Source organism: Pituophis catenifer, unplaced genomic scaffold (assembly GCF_029215685.1).
Source record: "Pituophis catenifer annectens isolate HBS135680 unplaced genomic scaffold, rPitCat1.0.hap2 SCAF_2, whole genome shotgun sequence".
Taxonomy (NCBI): domain Eukaryota; kingdom Metazoa; phylum Chordata; class Lepidosauria; order Squamata; family Colubridae; genus Pituophis; species Pituophis catenifer.
In genome coordinates this window covers 11,800,095-11,820,741 of record NW_027256882.1, presented here as the reverse complement: position 1 = coordinate 11,820,741, position 20,647 = coordinate 11,800,095, and the positions used below count along the sequence as shown (strand labels likewise).

The 20,647-nt window shown below is 41.9% G+C and overlaps 1 protein-coding gene across 1 annotated transcript in view; it reads left to right on the top strand.

Annotated features, from left to right (window-relative positions):
* The window catches only part of LOC139309842 (uncharacterized), a 44,323-nt gene that overhangs the window by 7,934 nt on the left and 15,742 nt on the right, over positions 1–20,647 (top strand). Inside the window, exons 5-6 of the mRNA XM_070934044.1 lie at positions 9,974–9,984; positions 11,931–13,274. Coding sequence (XP_070790145.1) covers positions 9,974–9,984; positions 11,931–13,274 — 1,355 coding nt within the window. The remainder of the gene's footprint in view (positions 1–9,973; positions 9,985–11,930; positions 13,275–20,647) is intronic.

Sequence of the window (20,647 nt, the reverse complement as noted above, 5' to 3'; positions counted from 1 at the left end):
AAGCCATTTTGAAAACAATTTATTTGAATATGATTAGACAATGGGGTGGAGGGGGAGAGAAACGACCAGCAATGGGAAGGGACAAAGGGGAAAAAGTTAACTAGGAATGTTTTGATAGCTAGGATTTCCAATAGTGGTTTGCCATTGCTTCCATTCTAGGGATGAGAGGAAGTGACTGGCCCAAGGTCACCCAGTTGGCTTTGTGCCCAAAGTAGGACTAGAACTCATGGTTTCCCAGTTTCTAGCCTGATGCCTCAACATCAATACCACCAAACTGTCTCTCTATTTTCACTTAGGAATGTGAAAATTTGAGACTGTGTATTGGGTAACTGGACTGAGATCCAGTTCCATAAGTATTTAGGAATCGCATCCACATCGGAGATTCTCTGAAGAGAGTTTGAACCATTCCTTATTGATATAGTAGAAGCCTTCCTGAGTTAGAAAAAGAAACTATAGTTTGAAGACTGCCAATTAATAAGGGACTTCCCCAGCGTAAAACCTCATTCTACTTCCAAAGTTTTATTGTTGCAGTATCTATAAGGAGACTTCCCCTCTTCTCCATATTCTGGAGGGGCCAGGGTTTTCTAATAAAGATATGCAAGACAGAATGCCAGGTCATGAAAAATAGCTCATGATGATGGAATGATGAAATGATCTATTTAAAGCAGTGGCCCCCAACCTTTTGGGGACTGGGTCCATGGAGAGAGGTTTTTTTGCAGCCTGGAGAGGGTGTGGTTTCACATGCTGCCTGTATCCCGTGGATGAGGCTTTGCTTGTTTGGGTGGCCTGGTTGCTGGCATGCAGGGACCCCTGATTTAAAGGAAAGATAAATCTCCATCTCCCATCATTACATGCAAATCTCCACATAGCTTTCTTGGACAGGACATGGAAGCAGGTGGCCCTCAAGAATTCCTCAAAATCCTTTTGATTTCCCAGTTCTGCTTGGATTTCTTGCTGATGTCTTATCCAAATCTGCTTCAATTCAAAATCATAGCAGGTGGGGCATATGCTGTGTTCTGCAACAAAGGGGGAAGATAGCTATGGTTGACAAACCATACTTAACAAGTCATCTTTAATGATACTGTTGGAAGTTAAAACCCACCCCTCTCCTAGAAAAATGAAACACTTTAGTGTATATTAAAAAGGCAGAATATTTCCCCTAAAAGAGAAGTAGAAACTGAAGAGAAGCAGAAACTCAGCCCCCCATCTTTGTTAATGGGCCATTAAGGCCTGGGCCAGTCTATTCTACATAACAAAGATCTACCTCCTTCAGGCAGAGCCATTTAATTGCCCTTCATTGCACCACCCAACAAGTTTAATGTGGAGAAAAGCAAGGTTTTACCCTTAGGCAAGAAAAACCAAAGGTACAAGTACGGATTAGGCAAAACCTGGCTCAAAAACAGTAACTGCTAGAGAGACTTTGGTGTCCTAGTGGACAATCACATAAATATGAGCCAGAAGTGTGCAGCAGTGTCCAAAAAATGCTAATACAATCCTCGGTTGTATAAACAGAGGCATAGAATAAAAATCACGTGACGTATTAGTACAACTTTATAAATCCTTAGTAAGGCCACACCTGGCATACTGCATCCAGTTTTGGTTACCACATTACAAAAAAGATGTTGAGACTTTGGAAAAAACTGCAAAGAAGAGCAATTAAGATGATTAATGGCCTGGAGATTAAAACAGATGAAGAACGGTTGCAGGATTTGGGTTTGGCTAGCCTAGAAAAAAGGGCTAGAGGGGACATGATAGCAGTATTTCAATATTTGAGGGGCTGCCACAAAGAAGAGGGGGTCAATTTATTTTCCAAAGCGCCAGAAGGCAAGACAAGAAACAATGAGTGGAAGCTAATCAAAGAGAGAAGCAACCTGGAATTAAGGAGAAACTTCCTTACAGTGAGGACAATTAACTTGCCTGCAGAAGTTGTAAAGGCTCCAACGCTGTGGAACAGTCTGCCTTCAAAAGTTGTGGGTGCTTCATCACTGAAGGTTTTTAAGAAGAGACTGGACAGTCACTTGTCTGAAATAAGATCTCCTGCTTGAGCAAGGGGTTGGACTAGAAGACCTCCAATGTCCCTTCCAGATTCTATTCTAATTAAGATGAACCTTTGTGATTCAAACCAGAGGCAGACACAGCAAGGAGAGGCAAGAGGTTTGCACAGGCTTTCTTTGCAGTATTTTTGTTTGTTTGTTAGGAAAGTGATTATAATTTGGCTGTAGTTTGCTCTCCAAGCTTGTTTCAATTTAGTTTCTGAACGTTTTTTTACCAGGCTAGGTAATATCAAGATTGTTTTGTCTTATTCACCTTAGTTTATAAATGTCTTTTGTGCCAGTTTGGTCAGTTGGTTGGTTGTTCGTTTGGAGCTATATTTAAATTCTGAGCAGCTGATTGGTTCTCTTGTTGATTGGTTATTTCAATGGTCTGAGAACTGGTTTCATATGTGTGTGTGTGTGTGTGTGTGTGTGTGTGTGTGTGTGTAGGTCTTTGGTTATTCAGGTTTTCTCCCGCGTAAAATTGGAGGTGTCTTGGCAACATTTCGACGAAGTCTCATCCGTCATCTTCAGGCTGGTGTTTTCGGCTTCGTGCTTCTAGGAGCAATATATATATATATATATATATATATATATATATATATATGTATGTATGTATGTATGTATGTATGTATGTATGTATGTATGCAGTGGTGGGATTCAGCCAGTTCGCACCACTTCGGGAGAACCAGTTGTTAATTTTCTGAGCAGTTTGGTGAACTGGTTGTTGGAAGAAATCATTAGGGCAGAGAACCGGTTGTTAAATTATTTGAATCCCACCACTGTATGTATGTATGTATGTATATATATATGTATGTGTGTATGGATGGATAGATAGATAGATAGATAGATAGATAGATAGATAGATAGATATAGTAAAAAGTTTTTCCTTATTTTTTACACATACACACACACACAAACATACATTGTACTCTTGCTGATCAGAGTATTTGGCCAGTTAACAAATTTAAGCAATTCTTAATTTTACCACTAAGATTACCATTTCTATACCTCCTTTTTGCCATAGTGTTCACTTTCATCTAATTTTTACCAATGTTACCCTTCATTTTCATCTCTAATCCTAACCAAATTCCAATTTCCCTTCTATTCTATATTAAACCCCAATCCATCATCAGAATAATTAATTTTATGATGTTACAATTGTTCAATTCTTACAGGAATAGTGAGCCCACTTCTTTTATAGCTTACATTTTCTTAAGTAATACAGTCCAACATTTTAATATAATCGGTTACTTCTATATGTATCTTTTCTATTTATATATGCAAACACTTAATAAAAAAAAACAAATATAGACATAGCTATTCCATTTAATTCCATTTGCATACATCAAATAATTTCCCCATATGTTCCTCTGAACCACATCTTAATCATTTCTACTTTCATCACAAAATATCATTAAAACTATTTCATCTGGTTTCTTATATATATGCTGGATGTAGATCAATGTTATTTAGCGCATGTTTGTTCATAGAAAGTTTGTTCAGCTATGCCGGCGATCGTTTAAGGAGTATCAACTTTGCCTAGTGGCAAAGGCCAGCATCCATGCATTAGTTCTTGCTAGGGAAATTTAGCAGGTTATATTGTGCAGAGTTTTGGATTTAAGGGGAAATTTACCTAGATCCAGTATATGAATATTTAAGAAACCAGATCATTCGAACAACCAATCAGCTGCTCGGAATTTAAATATAGTTCCAAACGAACAACCAACCAAATGACCAACTGACCACACAAGCTAAGGAGAATAGGACTAGACAGTTCTACTGATGATGTTACCAAGTCTGGTAACGAAACGTTCAAAAACTAAAATTGAAACGAGCTTGGCGAGCAAACCACTGCCAAAAAGTCTAAAACCCGAGCTACAAGTTATTTTCTATCATTTCCCAAGGAATTATATTCTCAGCTGCGCTTGTAGGAAGATCTTTTTTTTTTTTTCCTCGGGACAAAAGTCCAAAACTTTTACCCCCCTTCCAACTCTTAACCTCCCGTTCCTCCCCCGACGATCCCGTTGGGCGCCCGCTCCCCTTTGCTTCCCAGGATTAGACGCAGGATCCACCCGGGGGCGCCCTCTTGCAAGAGCCTCCTGCTTTCCCCGGGTCAGCAGGAAGGAGCCTTCAGGATCGCGGAGACCCGAGGAGGGAGACCAACTCTGTGCCCGCAGTCCCCAAAATCTGACCGAAGCCCTTTCGGGGAGGGAGGGAGGCGCACGTCCGCGGTTATAGTTGCGCTGCTGTGCCGAGAAGACGGGATCGCTGGCGGTGCTGCGAGGGAGGGAGAGGCGATCCTCCCCTGCGCGTCTCTTTTGAGGATCGGAGGCGCTTGGTCTTCAAGGGCCGGTGCGAAGGAAGCTTCACCCACCACAAAGGATCCGACCAACCCCGAGATTCATCTTTGCCTTTGATGAGATGCTTCCATGACTTTTGAAGAAGCATCTTTGGGAAAACCTCTGTCTGGAATACAAGGCGGAGGGGGTTTGTGTGTGTTGTACGTACGTGTTCCCCCCCCCCCCTTTTTCCCCCTCTTAGCATGGGAAGCAGAAGCATCCATAGGGACAATAATCATGGATGCGGTTTAACTACTGCGCAATTTGCAGGGACTCCGGGCAATTTATCAAGGTTTAAAAACAAGGGAACAACACAAAAAAACGGGGGGGGGGATGTGGGGAGAGCAGAGATAAGAAAGGTGAATGGAAACAGAAAGAAAAATACTGAAAATACTGTTGGAATTAGGATGCAACGTTACCCTAACATGGGCGATGGAGTTTATCATCCAGCTGAAAGACATTACAGAAGATATTATATGGATTACAAGCTTAAAGTTTTTTTTTTAGGATTTTATTTACATAAGGGAATATTTTTCTAGTGGAGTGGGCAGAAGAATAAAGATATTAAGAACAATTATGGTAGTTTTGTAGGAAAGTGGGTGGAGATAGGTTAGATTATTGATTGTTTAGTTTAAAGAAAAAGGATATTATGTTTAGATGTGAATATATGTAAAAGATTTGAGCTAAGAGATATAATGATGGGGGGAAGGAAATGGGTAGCTGAACTGAATAAATGTTAAATTAGGATTTACTATATAGTCTTATAGTGGAAGGTTGTTTTGAAATGTTATATTAATATACATAAAAGATTTGACTTAAGAGATATACGTATGGGGGGTAGTAAAAGGGTAGATTATGAGCGGAAATCGCTAAATTGGGAGATATAATAATATTATGTTAAATTAGGAGTTATTAGATAATGTTATAATAGAATGTCACTTTGAAATGTATAGCATAGTATAGTATAAGGGGGATATTATAATTTTATTAGAAAGAAAGGGTCAGCATATGGAGATGGAGTAAGTGGATGGTAAAGTATGATATAATCTGTTATGAATTTGGGTTTTATTATGAAGAAGTCACAGGGGAAGGGGAGGGTGAGGGGGGGTTAGGGAGGAGGGGGGGGAAAAAGGGGGGAAAATCTGTATTTGAAAAACTTTTTCAATAAAAAAAAAAAGGAAACAGAAAGAATGAAAGGGGCTTCATGGCCCTTCAAAATCCAGTTAGGGTGGATCACATTTGAATCCGGGTGGTGGTGATGGAAGATTATAATCTTATTCTCTACAGTTTCGAATAAGGTTGCTTTTTTTTTCAATCAAGGAAAATCTTTGGATTTCTTTTCGCATCTCAGCAGGGAGAATGAAATGAACTCCCAACAGGGCAGAAGGAGGAATCCTGGCTGTGACTCATGGGGAATTCTTCAAAATTTGATTCTTAAGTGCTTCTTCCAGGGTCCCTCATAAAATTGCACATCACCCACTTTCTCCTTCTATAGCAGTGATGGCGAACCTTTTCGGCACCGAGTGGCCAAACTGGAACGCACATTCATGCACCTGCATGTGTGCACGCCGGAGCACCGGAAACAGCTGGTCTTTGCGCCCGCTGGAGCACCGGAAATCCGAAAACTAGCTAGATGGTACGTGCATGCCTGGTTTTTGGCCATTTCAGGCTGTTTTCCGGTGCTTTGGCGCCCGCAAAGACCAGCTGGCTGGCGCTCATGTGTGCACCAGAAACCAGAAGAGCAGCTGGTGACGGCACACGTGCCCACAGAGAGGGCGCTGTGTGCTACCTCTGGCATGCGTGCCATTGGTTCTCCATCACGGTTCTATAGAATATTCTGCTGGCTCTTCCTGATTATTTTTTGTGGAATTTTCTCATGCTTTTTCAGGTTCAGAAAACTTTCGAGTTAAATGGCTGCCGAACCACCCACAGGAAAGGGGATTGATCCCTCTCTGGAGGTGCCGTTCGGGGGAGTCTCTCCGGAGGATCCACCTTGGATGACGCCATCAGGTAAAGGGTCCTTCTGATGCCATTTAATCCTCTGGATTTACTTTGTCTGGGTCTCTTTTCTTCCTGAATTCATGTTCAGGGTTTTAGATACTGTGGTGTGTTGTTGTTTTGTTTTTTAATATTACCACTCAAGAAAGTCTTGTGGCAGTGTGCATCTAAAACGGATTTTCCCCTTTCCTGTACACTAGTCCAAAAGGAGAGTCCTACTGTGAAAAAAAGATTTTGTCCTCTTTCCAGATTATCTGACAGGCAGGAGAGAGGACAAAACACTCAGCACATCTCCTATGGATTATGGGGTGCGATCTGCTTGAAGATATCCAGAGTCAAGATTGTAGTCCTTTATTGTTGGGGTCCCCAACCCCTGGGCTGCAGCCCACTACTGGGATGCGGCCTGTTCAGAACTGGGCCGCGCAGCTTGAAGCTCCCTTCACAGGAGCGATGGCCACTTGTGCTCACGTGAACCGGCCCGCCTGCCACTCAAAAGGAACTATCCTCCCCCCCGCCCCCCCCCCCCCCCCCCCCCCGGCTGGGCCACCTAGTCAGAAAGGTTGGGGACCGCTGCTTTATTGCATATGTTCACCACTTCAGATTGCACCCCGCTGGGAATCAGGCAGAGAACAATTAAAGTTGACCAGATTACAGTATTCTAATGAGGCGGAATTTTATTTATTAGATTTTTTTTTTTAACCCCTCTTTCTTACTCTATAAGTACTCAAGGCAGTGAATCGGTGGTGGGAATTTCAAAAATTTTTACTACCGGTTCTGTGGGTGTGGCTTGGTGGGTGTGGCATGGTTTGATGGATATGGCTTGGTGGACGTGGCAGGGGAAGGATACTGTAAAATCTCCATTCCCTCCCCACTCCAGGGGAAGGTTACTGCAAAATCCCCATTTCCTCCTGGTCAGCTGGGACTCTGGAGGCAGAGAATAGATGGGGGGGAGCAGTCAGAGGTGGTATTTACCGGTTCTCCGAACTACTCAAAATTTCCGCTACTGGTTCTCCAGAGCTGGTTAGAACCTGCTGAAACCCACCTCTGCAGTGAATATACATAATACTAGTTCCTCCTCCTATTTTCACAACAGCAACCAACAGGGGTATGAATCATAAAAAAATGGCTCTAGCCGTCCCAAAATGCATTTTTTTTATTTGAGGCTAAACAGCACAAGGTCACAGAGGGTGCCCAAATGCAGTAGGGACAAAATTGTTACAGGAGCTTTTGCCTTCTTCCCAATTAAGGGACAGAAGCTCACAGTATTCCCTGTGCAGTTCAACAAAGTTGACTCAAGTTTGTCTCAAGAATATGTTGTCTCCACTCATAAATTGGGGAAGAGATCTAAAATACATAATGGGTCTCTCTGCTGTCCGGTTCTGGTGGTGTTATCCACAATTGAGACAAGGGCAGGTTCTTTCCAATGGTCTCACCTGAATCTCAATTTAAATGGTTCCAAATGATCTTCTGACGTGCTTTGTTGTTGAGACATGACCACTCCCTCCATGGCCTTCACGAAAAAAGGAACAGATAGGAACTGGACAATAATTGCTTGCTAAATCTAGGGAGGTTTTCATCAAGAAGTGTTCCTCTACCTGCTTCAAGATGGGGGTCAACCAGAGGTGGTATTCAGCCAGTTTGGACAGGTTTGGTGTGAACCAGTAGAGGCGACTGTGGGTGGGCTGCCCCCACCCATTGCCCTAGTGTAACGCCGTCCTGTTTAGCCATGTTTTCTAGGCTGGACGTATGCGTGGAAGGCGCATGTGCGCGCGAGGGGCGAATTAGTGGTAAAAATATGTGGAACCCACCACTGGAGTCAACTCCTCCTTTGGCACTTTCTGATGCAGCCAGTTTCTCCCTTCTTTTCTGATTACCTCCAGAATGAGCAAAGCTGCTAAGCTTATGCTCTACTCCTGTCATTTCTATAGACTTGGGTATATCTCATATCTCCACTGGATCTTTCTTGGTCTCTCATGACCTCCCACCGACCAGTTCGTTCTCACAGGGAGGGACTACTCAGGGTACCGTCAGTCAAATTATGTCGACTGGCGACTCCCAGGGGGAGGGCCTTCTCTGTGGGGGCTCCAACCCTTTGGAATGAACTGCCCTCGGAGATACGGAATATCCCTGATCTCCGTGCTTTCCGCCGTGCCCTCAAGACCCTGATGTTCCAACAGGCAGGGGTAAACATACGAACATGTGAATGATTTTTTAAATGTTATCTAATTCTGGGTTTTATTTTTTTTTTATTTTTTTTTATTTTTTTTTTTTAATTTGATTTATATGCCGCCCTTCTCCGGAGACTCAGGGTGGCTTACAATGCGTTAAGCAATAGCCTTCATTCTTTTGTATATTTTATACAAAGTCAGCTTATTGCCCCCACAAACTGGGTCCTCATTTCACCTACCTTAGAAAGGATGGAAGGCTGAGTCAACCTTGAGCCTTGGAGAGATTCGAACCAGCAGAAATTGCAGGCAGCTGTGTTAATAACAGGGTGCACTAAACCCTTGTACTATCAAGGCTCTTTAACTGACCAGACTAAGTAATAATTTTAATTAGCAATTTTATGATGTTTGTGTGTCTATATTTTTCTTGACTGTACACCGCCTTGAGTCCTACGGGAGAAAGGCGGTATAGAAATATAATAAATAAATAAGTAAGTAAGTAAGTAAGTAAGTAAGTAAGTAAGTAAGTAAGTAAGTAAATAAATAAATAAATAAATAAATAAATAAATAAATGACTTGACATAAGTACCACTTGACACAAACCCCATACCTAGGCTTCTGTTGACTCCCACGTTCATACAACCTCATCAGTCTCAGTAACCCAGATAGGCTGTTCTCTGGCCACGAGGCACTCATGCCTGACAATCCTCCAGTCAGCATACACAGAGAACTGATATTTTGCATTTGAGGCTCCAGAACAAGAGGAAGGATGTGTTTATAACAAATAATTATTCTGTTTTTTTCCTCACTCTTAGAGGACAGAGCAACACAGATGGTGTCTTCTGAAACATCTATGTTGTGTGCTCGAGGAATAGAAACACTTGGGCTTCCAAGGAAGGTAGGAAAATCTCTCCCTCCTACTTTTGGCAGAGAAGAAATTTGGGGTGCTGCTCCTATAGAATTAGCCAAAATCATGAAAGATTTTAACAGATGTATTTCCAATAAGAAGCCTGTAGCTCTGCCTATTTTCTCCAGCGAAGTTGTTTATTAATCCTAATTGAAAGCAGGATGTTTTCTTTCAATAGGAATATGAGTAGAAATAGGAATAGGAATAGAAATGAATAGGAATAGAATACTTTATTTGGCCAAGTGTGATTAGACACACAAGGAATTTGTCTCTGATGCAGCAGCTCTTAATATAGATGCAAAGCAACAGAGTAATAATTATAACAATAACGGGGAGTAGTAAGGAAGAAGGATAATAATACTACAGCCATACAACATGGGTAAATATACTTAGACATTAGACAGTACTGTAAGAATTAGGTGTTTAGCAGAGAAATGGCACAAGGAGAAAAACTGTCCCTGTGTCTAGTTATTTTGGCATGCGATGCCCTATAGCGGCATTCTGAGGAAAATAATATTTTCCATTTAGATTATTCAATTGTTCCGTAATAAGAGAGTTTGTACAATATGCTGTTCTTGTTTCAGAATTCCATTTTTTTTGAAGATGTAGCTGTGTTTTTTTCTGTGGAAGAATGGGCCCTGCTGGATTTGGGGCAAAAAAATCTGTATCGAGAGGTCATGTTGGACAACGCAAGGAACCTGTCCTCTCTAAGTAAGGGATTCTGTTTTTCTGGACTGAAATTGCAGTGGAAGCAGTGGTGGGTTGCCCCCAGTTCGGATCGGTTCGCAAGAACCGGTAGTAAAACTGGTAGGAGGTTCCGCCCATTGACCCGGATGTCATCATAGGTGATCTGCGCATGTGCAGAAGCTTCTGCGCATGTGCAGAAGAGCGCAGGCGCAATGCGAACCGGTAGTAAAGGTAAGTAGAACCCACCCCTGGGTGGAAGGTATTTTGCAGCCAGATATAAGCAGTTAATTTCTTGCTCAGAAGAAACGTTGCCCTCTTCTTTTCCTATAGTGGAAGAGAGTGTGCTTTTCTACTCCTATTTGGTTAACAGATGGTATAAAACCTTCATGGTCTCTCTAGAAAGAGGACAGGAGTCCTTCTCTAGTTTCCAAATCTGTCTTCCCACTTTGTAGGTAACTTTAAGCGCTGTCTTCTTCTTTTTATGTCATCTGCCTGTAACAATGGCATTTGGAAATCCGATTAATCACACAGGAGCATCACAAGGATGTGACTGCTAGAGAACTGGCCTATCTGATGGGATGGTATTCAAGACACGAGACATTTCACCCAGATGGCTCCGCTTCCCACTTTCTTACTTGCTTCCTTTTCTTAAGTTAACTCAGACTGAGAACTATTTTTTTTTTCGAGGGAGACCTTCCTCATGAAAAGAAAGCTGGACCTCAGTTCTCAGGTCCAACACTTCCCTCTTCTCCTGGAAAATAATCCATCATGTTTTCCCTTAATAAGTCCATTAATGAACACAGGTTCTGTTCAAGAGTCCCTCCTGCTTCCTTGGAACTGAATGTGAAGGAACAGCAAGTGCCCCACCGTGAAACTCAAAATAATTTACCCCAAAGAATTTAAGTTTGCATTTTGTAGCATGCAGGGCAAGAGGGAAGTCTATGGGAGATCTTACTTCAACACAACACAAGTATAGCCCCATGTTTTCAAAATATATATATATATATTTTAATTTGATTTATATGCCGCCCTTCTGCGGAGACTCAGGGTGGCTTACAATGCGTTAAGCAATAGCCTTCATTCTTTTGTATATTTTATACAAAGTCAGCTTATTGCCCCCACAAACTGGGTCCTCATTTCACCTACCTTAGAAAGGATGGAAGGCTGAGTCAACCTTGAGCCTTGGAGAGATTCGAACCAGCAGAAATTGCAGGCAGCTGTGTTAATAACAGGGTGCATTAAACCACTGTACTATCAAGGCTCCTTCTGAGAAGGGAGAAGGCTCTCCTTCTCTGACAGAAGCAGGGAGAAGAATCACAAAAAGAGATGGTGGCGGGAGTTTGGGTAATGTTCAAAGAAGGGATGCAACAATGGTGCTTGATCCCTTTCACACCACAGTTTGTGCCAACTTTCCTTTTTTTTCTGTTCCAAGCAGGTGATGGATGGTGGATGGAGGGTCACGGCCAAGAAGCAGCAGCAGCTTTTCCAAAAGGCATAAAGGAAGTTGTGGAAAGGATGTTTGGAAAGAAAGGTTCTGAGGAAAATCAGTTAAAAGCGGGGCTGGAAAAATGCTTTCCTTTTCAGTGTGCAGATTTCAGTGTCTTCATGGCTGAAGATGATCACCAAAAAAAAGGAATGTGTCCATGGTGTGGAAAAATACTCAGAGATGAATCAGAGTTATGTTGTTCCAGAACTGATACTGTCCAAAACCAAAATACAATTCCTCTTACCTTATCTCAGAGAATAAAAGTTGGAGAAAAGCCATATAAATGCCTGGAGTGTGGAAAGAGCTTCAGAGTCTCAAGTCATCTTACTTCCCATAAAAGGATCCACACAGGAGAAAAACCGTATGAATGCAAGGACTGTGGAAAGAGATTCCAGTTTGCCACAAGTCTCACTTCCCACAATAGGATTCACACAGGTGAGAAACCTTATGAATGCCAGGACTGTGGAAAACGCTTCACTCTCTCAGGTTCCCTCACTCAGCATAAATGGATCCACACCGGAGAGAAACCATATAAATGTCAGGAGTGTGGAAAGAGCTTCACTAGTTCAGGGTCTCTCACTCGCCATAAAAAGATCCACACAGGAGAGAAACCGTATCAGTGTAAGAACTGTGGAAAGAGCTTCAGACAAAAAATTCATTATACCGTTCACAACAGAATCCACACTGGGGAGAAACCATATAAATGTCAGGAATGTGAAAAGAGTTTCAGCTCTGCAAGAAATCTTATTTCACATCACAGAATCCACACTGGGGAGAAACCATATAAATGCCAGGAGTGTGGAAAGAGCTTCAACAACTCTCAGGTTCTTACTGATCATAACAGGATTCACACAGGAGAGAAACCATATAAGTGTATGGAGTGTGGAAAGAGCTTTCGTTCTTCAAAACCCCTTACTTATCATATAAGGATTCATACAGGGGAGAAACCATATAAATGCCAGGAGTGTGGAAAATGCTTCACTATGCCGGGTTCCCTCACTTCCCATAAAAGGATCCATAGCGGGGGAAAACCGTATAAATGCCTGGAGTGTGGAAAGAGCTTCAGAGACTCAAGTTATCTCACTTCCCATAAAAGGATCCACACAGGAGAAAAACCGTATGAATGCAAGGAATGTAAAAAGAGTTTCCGTTTTGCCAGAAGCCTTATTTCCCATAATAGGATTCACACAAGCGAGAAACCATATAAATGCCAAGATTGTGGAAAGTGTTTCACAGTTTCAAATTTTCTGACTTCCCATAAAAGGTTCCACACCGAGGAGAAACCATATAAATGCACAGAGTGTGGAAAAAGTTTAATAACCAGTAGTATGCTTTATCAACACAGGTGGATCCACACAGGGGAGATATACAAATGCAGTGAATTTGGAAAATGCTTCTCTAATTCAAGTTCCCTTTTTTCCGATAAAAGAATCCACACTGGGGAAAAACGACACAAATGCACGGAGTGTGAAAAGTGCTTCATTAATTCAAGTTCCCTGACCTCCCATAAAAGGATTCATAGTGGGGAGAAACCATATAAGTGCATGGAATGCGAAAAGAGTTTCACAACCAGCAGTCATCTTAGTCGCCACAAGAGGATCCACACAGGGGACAAACCGCATAAATGCAGTGAATGTGGAAAAAGCTTTATACAAAGTAATGCGCTTAAGAAACATAGAAAGATTCACTCAGGAAAAATCCAGTAAGGTAGATTGGAAAGGGTTTCTGCATTACTAGAAATTTCGTATGATCCCATTATAAAACCCTACAAATGCATGGACTGTGAAAAGGGCTATAGTACTAGCACCAATCTACTTCTGATATTTCACACAGAGAGAAACCATATACATGTGGAAATTCCAGAATGGCGGAATTGTTCTCACAAAAGCCTGAGCTTGAGTGGCGCAGCAGACTAATACTACTGTTAAAGGTAGTATTTAGCTTCCAGCTGCCAGCAATTACTGTAAGTTCAATTCTCACCAGGTTCAAGATTGACTCAGACTTCCATCGTACCTAAGGTAGGTAAAATGAGGACCTGGTTTGTGGGGGCAATAAGCTGACTTTGTATAAAATATACAAAAGTATGAAGGCTATTGCTTAATGCCTTGTAAGCTGCCCTGAGTCTCCAGAGAAGGGTGGCATATAAATTTTAAAAAAAAGCATCCAGAACAGAGAGAATCCATATAATTGCTTGGCGTGTGAAAGAGCTTCACAACCAGCACTGACCTTATTTTCCACAAGAGGATCCACATAGGTGAGAAATAAGTATACGGTGTGTGGAAAGGATTTTACTCAGAATCAGTCACCTTATGGGAATAGGAAAATTAGTTTGTGGGAAACTTACAAAACGCAAAAATAAATGAATAATCTAATTCATTTAGATCCCCTAAATGAATTGTGTGACAAAAAGACCACAGGTAGCCCGCAATTATTGAAATTACAACTGGCAACCCCATTGCTAAATGACATTGTCACTAAGCGAAGTGTCATGTGTCATGTGTCTGTGCTAGACTGATGTAATTCCACAGTGGTGGTTAAGCAAATAACTGCGGGATAAGCACAACATCACATGAACGTAACTTGCAATTGACTCTGCTTGTCTGAAGCTGGCTGCATTTGACTACAAGAGTGATGTAACGACCCGATGTCCGAGAACTGGCTGTAAATGTACTTTTTCAGCATTGCTTTTTCTTTCATGTACACTGAGAGCATATGCACCGAGATAAATTCCAATCACACTTGGCCAATAAAAAAATCTATTCTGTTCTGTTCTGTTCTGTTCTGTTCTGTTCTGTTCTGTTCTGTTCTGTTCTGTTCTATTTTCTATTAACAAGCCCCTTGGCAAGAGAGAACAATTTGCATAACACTCATGCTATCACTGTTGTACAGACTGCTCAGTACAAGGTCTGTCTTCCTCACTTTGGGGATGAAGAAAACACCGGGTTGGTTCTAAGGCAACCTTGGCTTTGCTGTCACCATGTAATATACTGAATAAAGATCTATCTTTTGGTTTTCTTTCTTGGTTTCAAAAAAAAAAGTTTTATAAAATGTCAATCTTATAACTTTCATTCTTAATCTTTTAACACAGAGGGGCAAGAAAGGAATACCTGAGATGTTACAAAGAAGAAAGCTTTTCTTCCCAAATAATATTCTCTACTTAATTATGGAGCTATGTTTCCATCCCGACTTTGGATTGAAGTCCTGCCCCCCCCGCCCCCCCCGCGTAACTACTTAGGGATGTCATCCAAAGTAGAGATTCTCAGATCAAGAAGTGTTTGAATCATTTCTGATTGGTCCGGTGTTAGTTTTCACTAATTAGAAAAGTAGCTTGCGATGAAAGGTGACTGGTTAGAGTTTTCTAATTTTCAGTTTATCTTTGCAGACCCAATAAATGGAAATATTTTACTAATAACCTGCAGACAGCAAGGGATTTAATAAAACATCTAAGGAGCCCATTTCATGAAAGGTTGAATTCATGACAAAAATAGGTATTTCAAAATAAATATAAACCTCATCAAGAAATTAAAATTGTCCAAGCAGTGAGAAGTATTTGATCAAGCACTTTATGTGGGTGTCCTCTAAATATCCAAGGAGAAGCAAGTTTTTGGATTTGCCTCCCTGAAGGCTCCATCTTGAAGTGTATTGTTATGTAGAGTTGGGTTCCTTCTTGTGGAGCAGAGTCCTCAGAATCTAACATTGATTACTTCTAAGAGCTTTATTATGGTTTTATGCTGCCACACTCCACAAGCCCTCATGCTAATGTACAATTAAAGCCAGGTAAGCATCCTTGCTATCCCTTCTTCAAGAATATTTTGTTCACGTGGCATTCTGAATCTCTCTTCCAGATTGGGGTCCCTTCAATAGTAGGCAAGTTTTCAAAGCAGGAGCAGTTTCCCAACAATCTGGTATTATTTGCATATTGACAACATGCTGCCTGACTTTCTGAGGGACTTTCCCCCAGTAAGTACATCTAGTTGAATGAGTACCACGTTGCAATATCAAACAGGACTCTTCTTGCCCTTTGTTGAGGAAGCCACCAGGGAAGGATGTCTTTAACACTTGGCCCAAGCACAACATGAAATTCGAAATTCAAAAGTTGGCTTTGCTTCCTCTTTGATGTTATAGTCCTTGACTTGTGACCACAATTGGAATTGGATCTTCTGTGGCTGCTACGTGGGGTCTGGTCTGCCCAATTTTATGAACTTTTGGGTAAAGTTAAGTCGATAACACACAGTCTTTAACCCAATTCAGCTTGTCCGATTTGAGTTATTTTGTTAGAAACCAGCTGGGATAGTCACAAAGGATATTACATGGGAGTACATGATGCTGGGAACCTGCAGCGGTTCTGAAATTTTACAGTATACACAATAGCTGGGTGTTTTTTTTTTAAATTAGCGCTGTTCTTTTTTAGCCAGGCTTTAAATTCAGATTCCTGCAGTTATTCATTTTCAAATGATTGCATATACCATGTTTCCCCTCCCCACTTTGGCAAAACCTCACTCATCCTTATTAGTAAGGGTGTAGGTTGTGATACTGAAAATATATATTGGAACATGCACACACACTACAGTGAAATACAAACTAACAGCGCTCCCAATGAGTGAGACTCTATGGCTGAATAACGGTCTTAGGAAGAGAGACAGGAGGGAGGTCGAAGGTGCTTCTTCCGGTGCCAAAGTCAAATATCCAGCCCAGGAATCTGCCCCCTCTGCTGGGTGGACCAATGATTCCAGTCCCACTGTGACTGACATGCAGGCGACCAATGAGGTTCATAGTTTTGGAGGTGCGTCTTCGCCACTCAGGTCCCCTCCGTGTCAATCGGTTTCAATATCCATACAAGATATGGGCGACCCCCAGGGGGAGGGCCTTCTCTGTGGCAGCACCTGCCCTCTGGAACGACCTGCCCCCGGAGATACGTATGATACCAGATCTCCGGGCTTTTCGCCGTGCCCTAAAAACCTCTCTTTTTCACCAACTAGGGCTGGCGTAACCCTCCCCCTCCATTTTTTTTTGAGATGTTAGATTTTTAATTGTCTATGGGTTTTAGTTGGGATTTTAAATTTAGGCCAAAATTGTGTAATTCTTTTAACAAATTTTAAATTTTGTATTCGGATGTTTTTATTTTGGCTGTGCACCGCCCTGAGTCCAGTAGGAGAAGGGTGGTAAACAAATTTAATAAAATAAAATAAATAAATAAATAAGATAATACAGTGTACAGTACAGAAAAATATACATTCCGTTAAATTTCAAAATAATAAAAACCTTACAAATCCAGACAGGGATCGGGGAAAAAAATCAGATTTGCACTTTAAAAAAATCCTTTACTGGATACCTTCCCAACATCTTGGAGGACCTGGATGGGGAGAGGGGAGGAACTGCCTGAGGGGGCCTCTCTAGGGGAAAGCACTCTCTGGTTGCAATTTCCAAAGGCATCCCAGAGGGGAGAAAGACCCTCCTTTCCCTTCCTTTCTTTCCCTCATTCCTAGTTGCAAATCGGGGGGAAAATCTTGCAAAGGTGACCTTTAGATGCTTCTTATTGGTTGTTCCTGCAGTCGCCTCTTTCTCCCTGCGGAGATCTTTCTGCTGGTCCTTCCTGATCATTTCCTATGAGATTTTCTCTGGTGCAGTTTTGGGGTCCTGGAGCTGCTGTTTGGGGGAATCCCTCCCGAGGATCCCTCCCAGAAGAGATCAATCACCAGGTAAGCTTTCCTCCTGATGCCCTTTAATCCTGGAAGTGGACTTTGCCTGCCTTTCCTTCCGGCGTGGATTTCTTTTTATTTTCTTATGTACTGTGTTACAGGTAGCCCTTGGCTTCCGACCACCATTGAGCCCAACATTTATGTTGCTAAGCGAGAAATTTGTTAAGTGAGTCTTGCCCGATTTTACGGCTTTTTTTTTTTTTGGTCACATTCGTTCAGTGAATCACTGCAGCTGCTAAATTAGTAACCTGGTTGTTAAGTGAATTTGGCTTCCCCATGGACTTTGCTTGGCAGCAGGTGACAAAAAGGGATCCCATCAGGAGTGAGTTTCAAATCCTGTCGCTACTGGTTTGCTCGTGGGCGCATGTGCGTGTGAAGCTTCTGTGCATGCGCAGAGAAGTCTGGGTGGGTGGGCAGAGCCTCCCGTCGCTGCCGCTACCAGTTCGCCCGATCTGGGGTGAACCGGTAGCAACCCACCACAGGAACTCATGATCCCAGGGTACTGCAACCATAAATGCAAGTCGGTTGTCAAGTATCCGAATGTAAATCACATGACCAGGAGGATGCTGCAGTGGTCATGATGAAAATGGTCATAAGTCACTTTTTTCAGTGCTGTTGTAACTTCGAACAGTCACTAAGTGAATTGTTGTAAATCGAGTACCACCGGTACGTCACCACTCAAGAAAGTCTCCGGGCAAATAAAAAGAAACCAGTCTTTCCAATAAGCTGTTCCAAAAGGTGAAGAATTATCAGACATGGGGGGAAGATGATCAGCATACCTCCATGGGATATGGGGTGGGGTGTCATTGAAAATATCTAGGATCTCTGCGGTGCTTTACGGCATGAATTCTCCACTTTAAGTTGCATCCTTATTCCTCCTGGGAATCCAAGGAGAACCATAAGGTTGACCAGTTACTGTACATTGCCAATCTCAGCAACCCAGATGGGCTGCTGAGATTGATGGGCTGCTCTCTACTCAAAGGCTGTTCTCTATTCAAAGGCCCTGCTGCTTGCTAGCCCCCCAGTCAGCATACACAAAGAACAGCTTTTCTGAATTTAATGCTCCAGAATTTAGGGAGGCTGTTTTTATAACAAATAGTTCTTCTATTTTTCTTTCTCATTCTCAGAGACAAGAGCATCATCGATGGTATCTTGCAGAACATCTATTGACTGTGGTGGAGGAATAGCAGCAGTTATGCTTTCAAGGAAGGTAGGAAGATATTTTCCTCAAACTGCAAATGTCATTCAGCATAATCCAGCTGTTCTGTCCCCTCCCACGAGTGGCCTTGCAGAGGCTCAAATAGCCCGGCAGTAACAAACGCAGGCTGGAGAGGCTGAAGCTGGCCCTTTAATAAATAGTTCTCTTCCAAACAGTATATCAGTCCAATAGTTACCGGGCAATGTCCCAAAGGTCTTGGCAGACGGCCAGCAGACTAATGCAGCAATGCAGACTCTTGTCAAAAAAACTCCAAACTAACATGTTGTAAATCCACTGCATCCAAAACGCCAACAAATTGTTCACCACGCCTTTCCAGCCCAGTTACATCCCTTTTATACTTTGTAGGGTGTGGCCCTACGTCTCCTGACCACACCTCTTGGGATGTGGCAATAGCTGTTCTCTACGACGTCTCCTACGTCTCTCTCTGGCATCCAATAGAGGCTCCCCCTCGTCGTTACCGGCCTCTGTTTCCTCCTCAATTTGGCTGGGGTCCAGAGGCATGTCAGCAACTGTCAGTTCTTGCTGACTCACCAGTGAAGACGGCCCCTTCGACACATAGCTCGTGACAGCTTCCTCCTCCTCCATATCATCCTCCAACTCAGCATGCGAAGATAAATCAGCCTCCGGGGCCGGGGTCACAACACCAGCACTGTCCACAATGTATGTCTGTGCACGTGCACAGAGGGAGTCTGTTTTCATGAGCAGCTTCCTTATACTTTGATAGGAAGTCGCACAGTGCTGTATTTGTGAAGGTAATTATTTCAGGAGGAACTATCTTACAATACAAAGCCACCCTTTTCCTCCTTGGACGCTGAGTAGAACGTACTTGATAATATAATTATGGTCTCAACTCTGCAATGTGTGACCATGTAATATTATTGTTTCAAAAGTAGTTTCAAAGAATATAGGCTAAATATTATACAAATACATTTCATGAAGATGAAGTGTGATGAAGTTTCCAAGTGAAAACTAGGATGAAATTAGGATGATAGTTTGAATGAGGCTACTGTGGTTTACTGACATATGTCAAGGTGTTCTTAAAAGGATGCACAAGGAATATTTCCAGTTTATATTTTATAGTATACAGTCAACTATTCTTTTTCTAGTCGTCTGCCAACTCTATAATTCTTTGAACTCTGCTTTGATATGTGAAAATGTGACAAGATTCATCTTTATTCCTAAACCGTTCTGCAATAGAATATTTCATTTTATTCTTCTCAGTCCCCACTATTAGCAAGGTGCTTTGATCCTATTTCATCTGTATCCTTGGACTTTGTGGAAGGGTGTACAACAAATGATACTGCTACACATTACATAGACTGTGGTTATATTACAGAGTGCCTTCCATGCAGAACCAATCTTGGAACAAGACAGCTTCTTGCTACAAAATGTTTCCTCCTGAAATACATTTTTCCCACATGGAAGAAGAACAAGGTACATATAGCTTCACATGATTGCTTGTGATTCAAAAAGAGTCTTCTTGTGATATAAAGTTCCAGGTGAACTAGTTTGAAATAAACACAGATATTTACTCAAAACTCCTTTTGGCATTTTCTCTCAGATAGAGCATCTTGATTTATGTCAATAAACTCCAGTGGCCTCACAGTGGTTATTTGGTTTATTATAATTTCCACTCATGTCATCTGCAAATAGATGGCATCTCAACGTGTCATGGTACTTCCCAGAGTACTTCTCCCAACATCTTCATATACCTCTTCAGTAAGTATTGTGTTGAGGGACAACATAAGGCAGTATCTGAACTGTCAGGTAGGACTCTTATCAATTGACAGAAAAGGAATTTAGGATGCTGCTCCTGTAGAATTAGCCAAAATCACAAAAGTCTATCACAGGTGAATTTCCAATCAGAAGCCTGTAACTCTGCCCATTTTCTCCAGGGAACTTGTTTATTTATCTTACTTGAAAGCAGGAAGTTTTCTTTAAAAAGAAATATTGCATTGTTCCGTAATAAGAGACTTTTTAAAATATGCTGTTCTTGTTTCAGAATTCCATTTCTTTTGAAGATGTAGCTGTGTTTTTCTCCATGGAGGAATGGGGCCTGTTGGACTTGAAGCAAAGAACCCTGTATCGAGAAGTCATGTTGGAAAACGCAA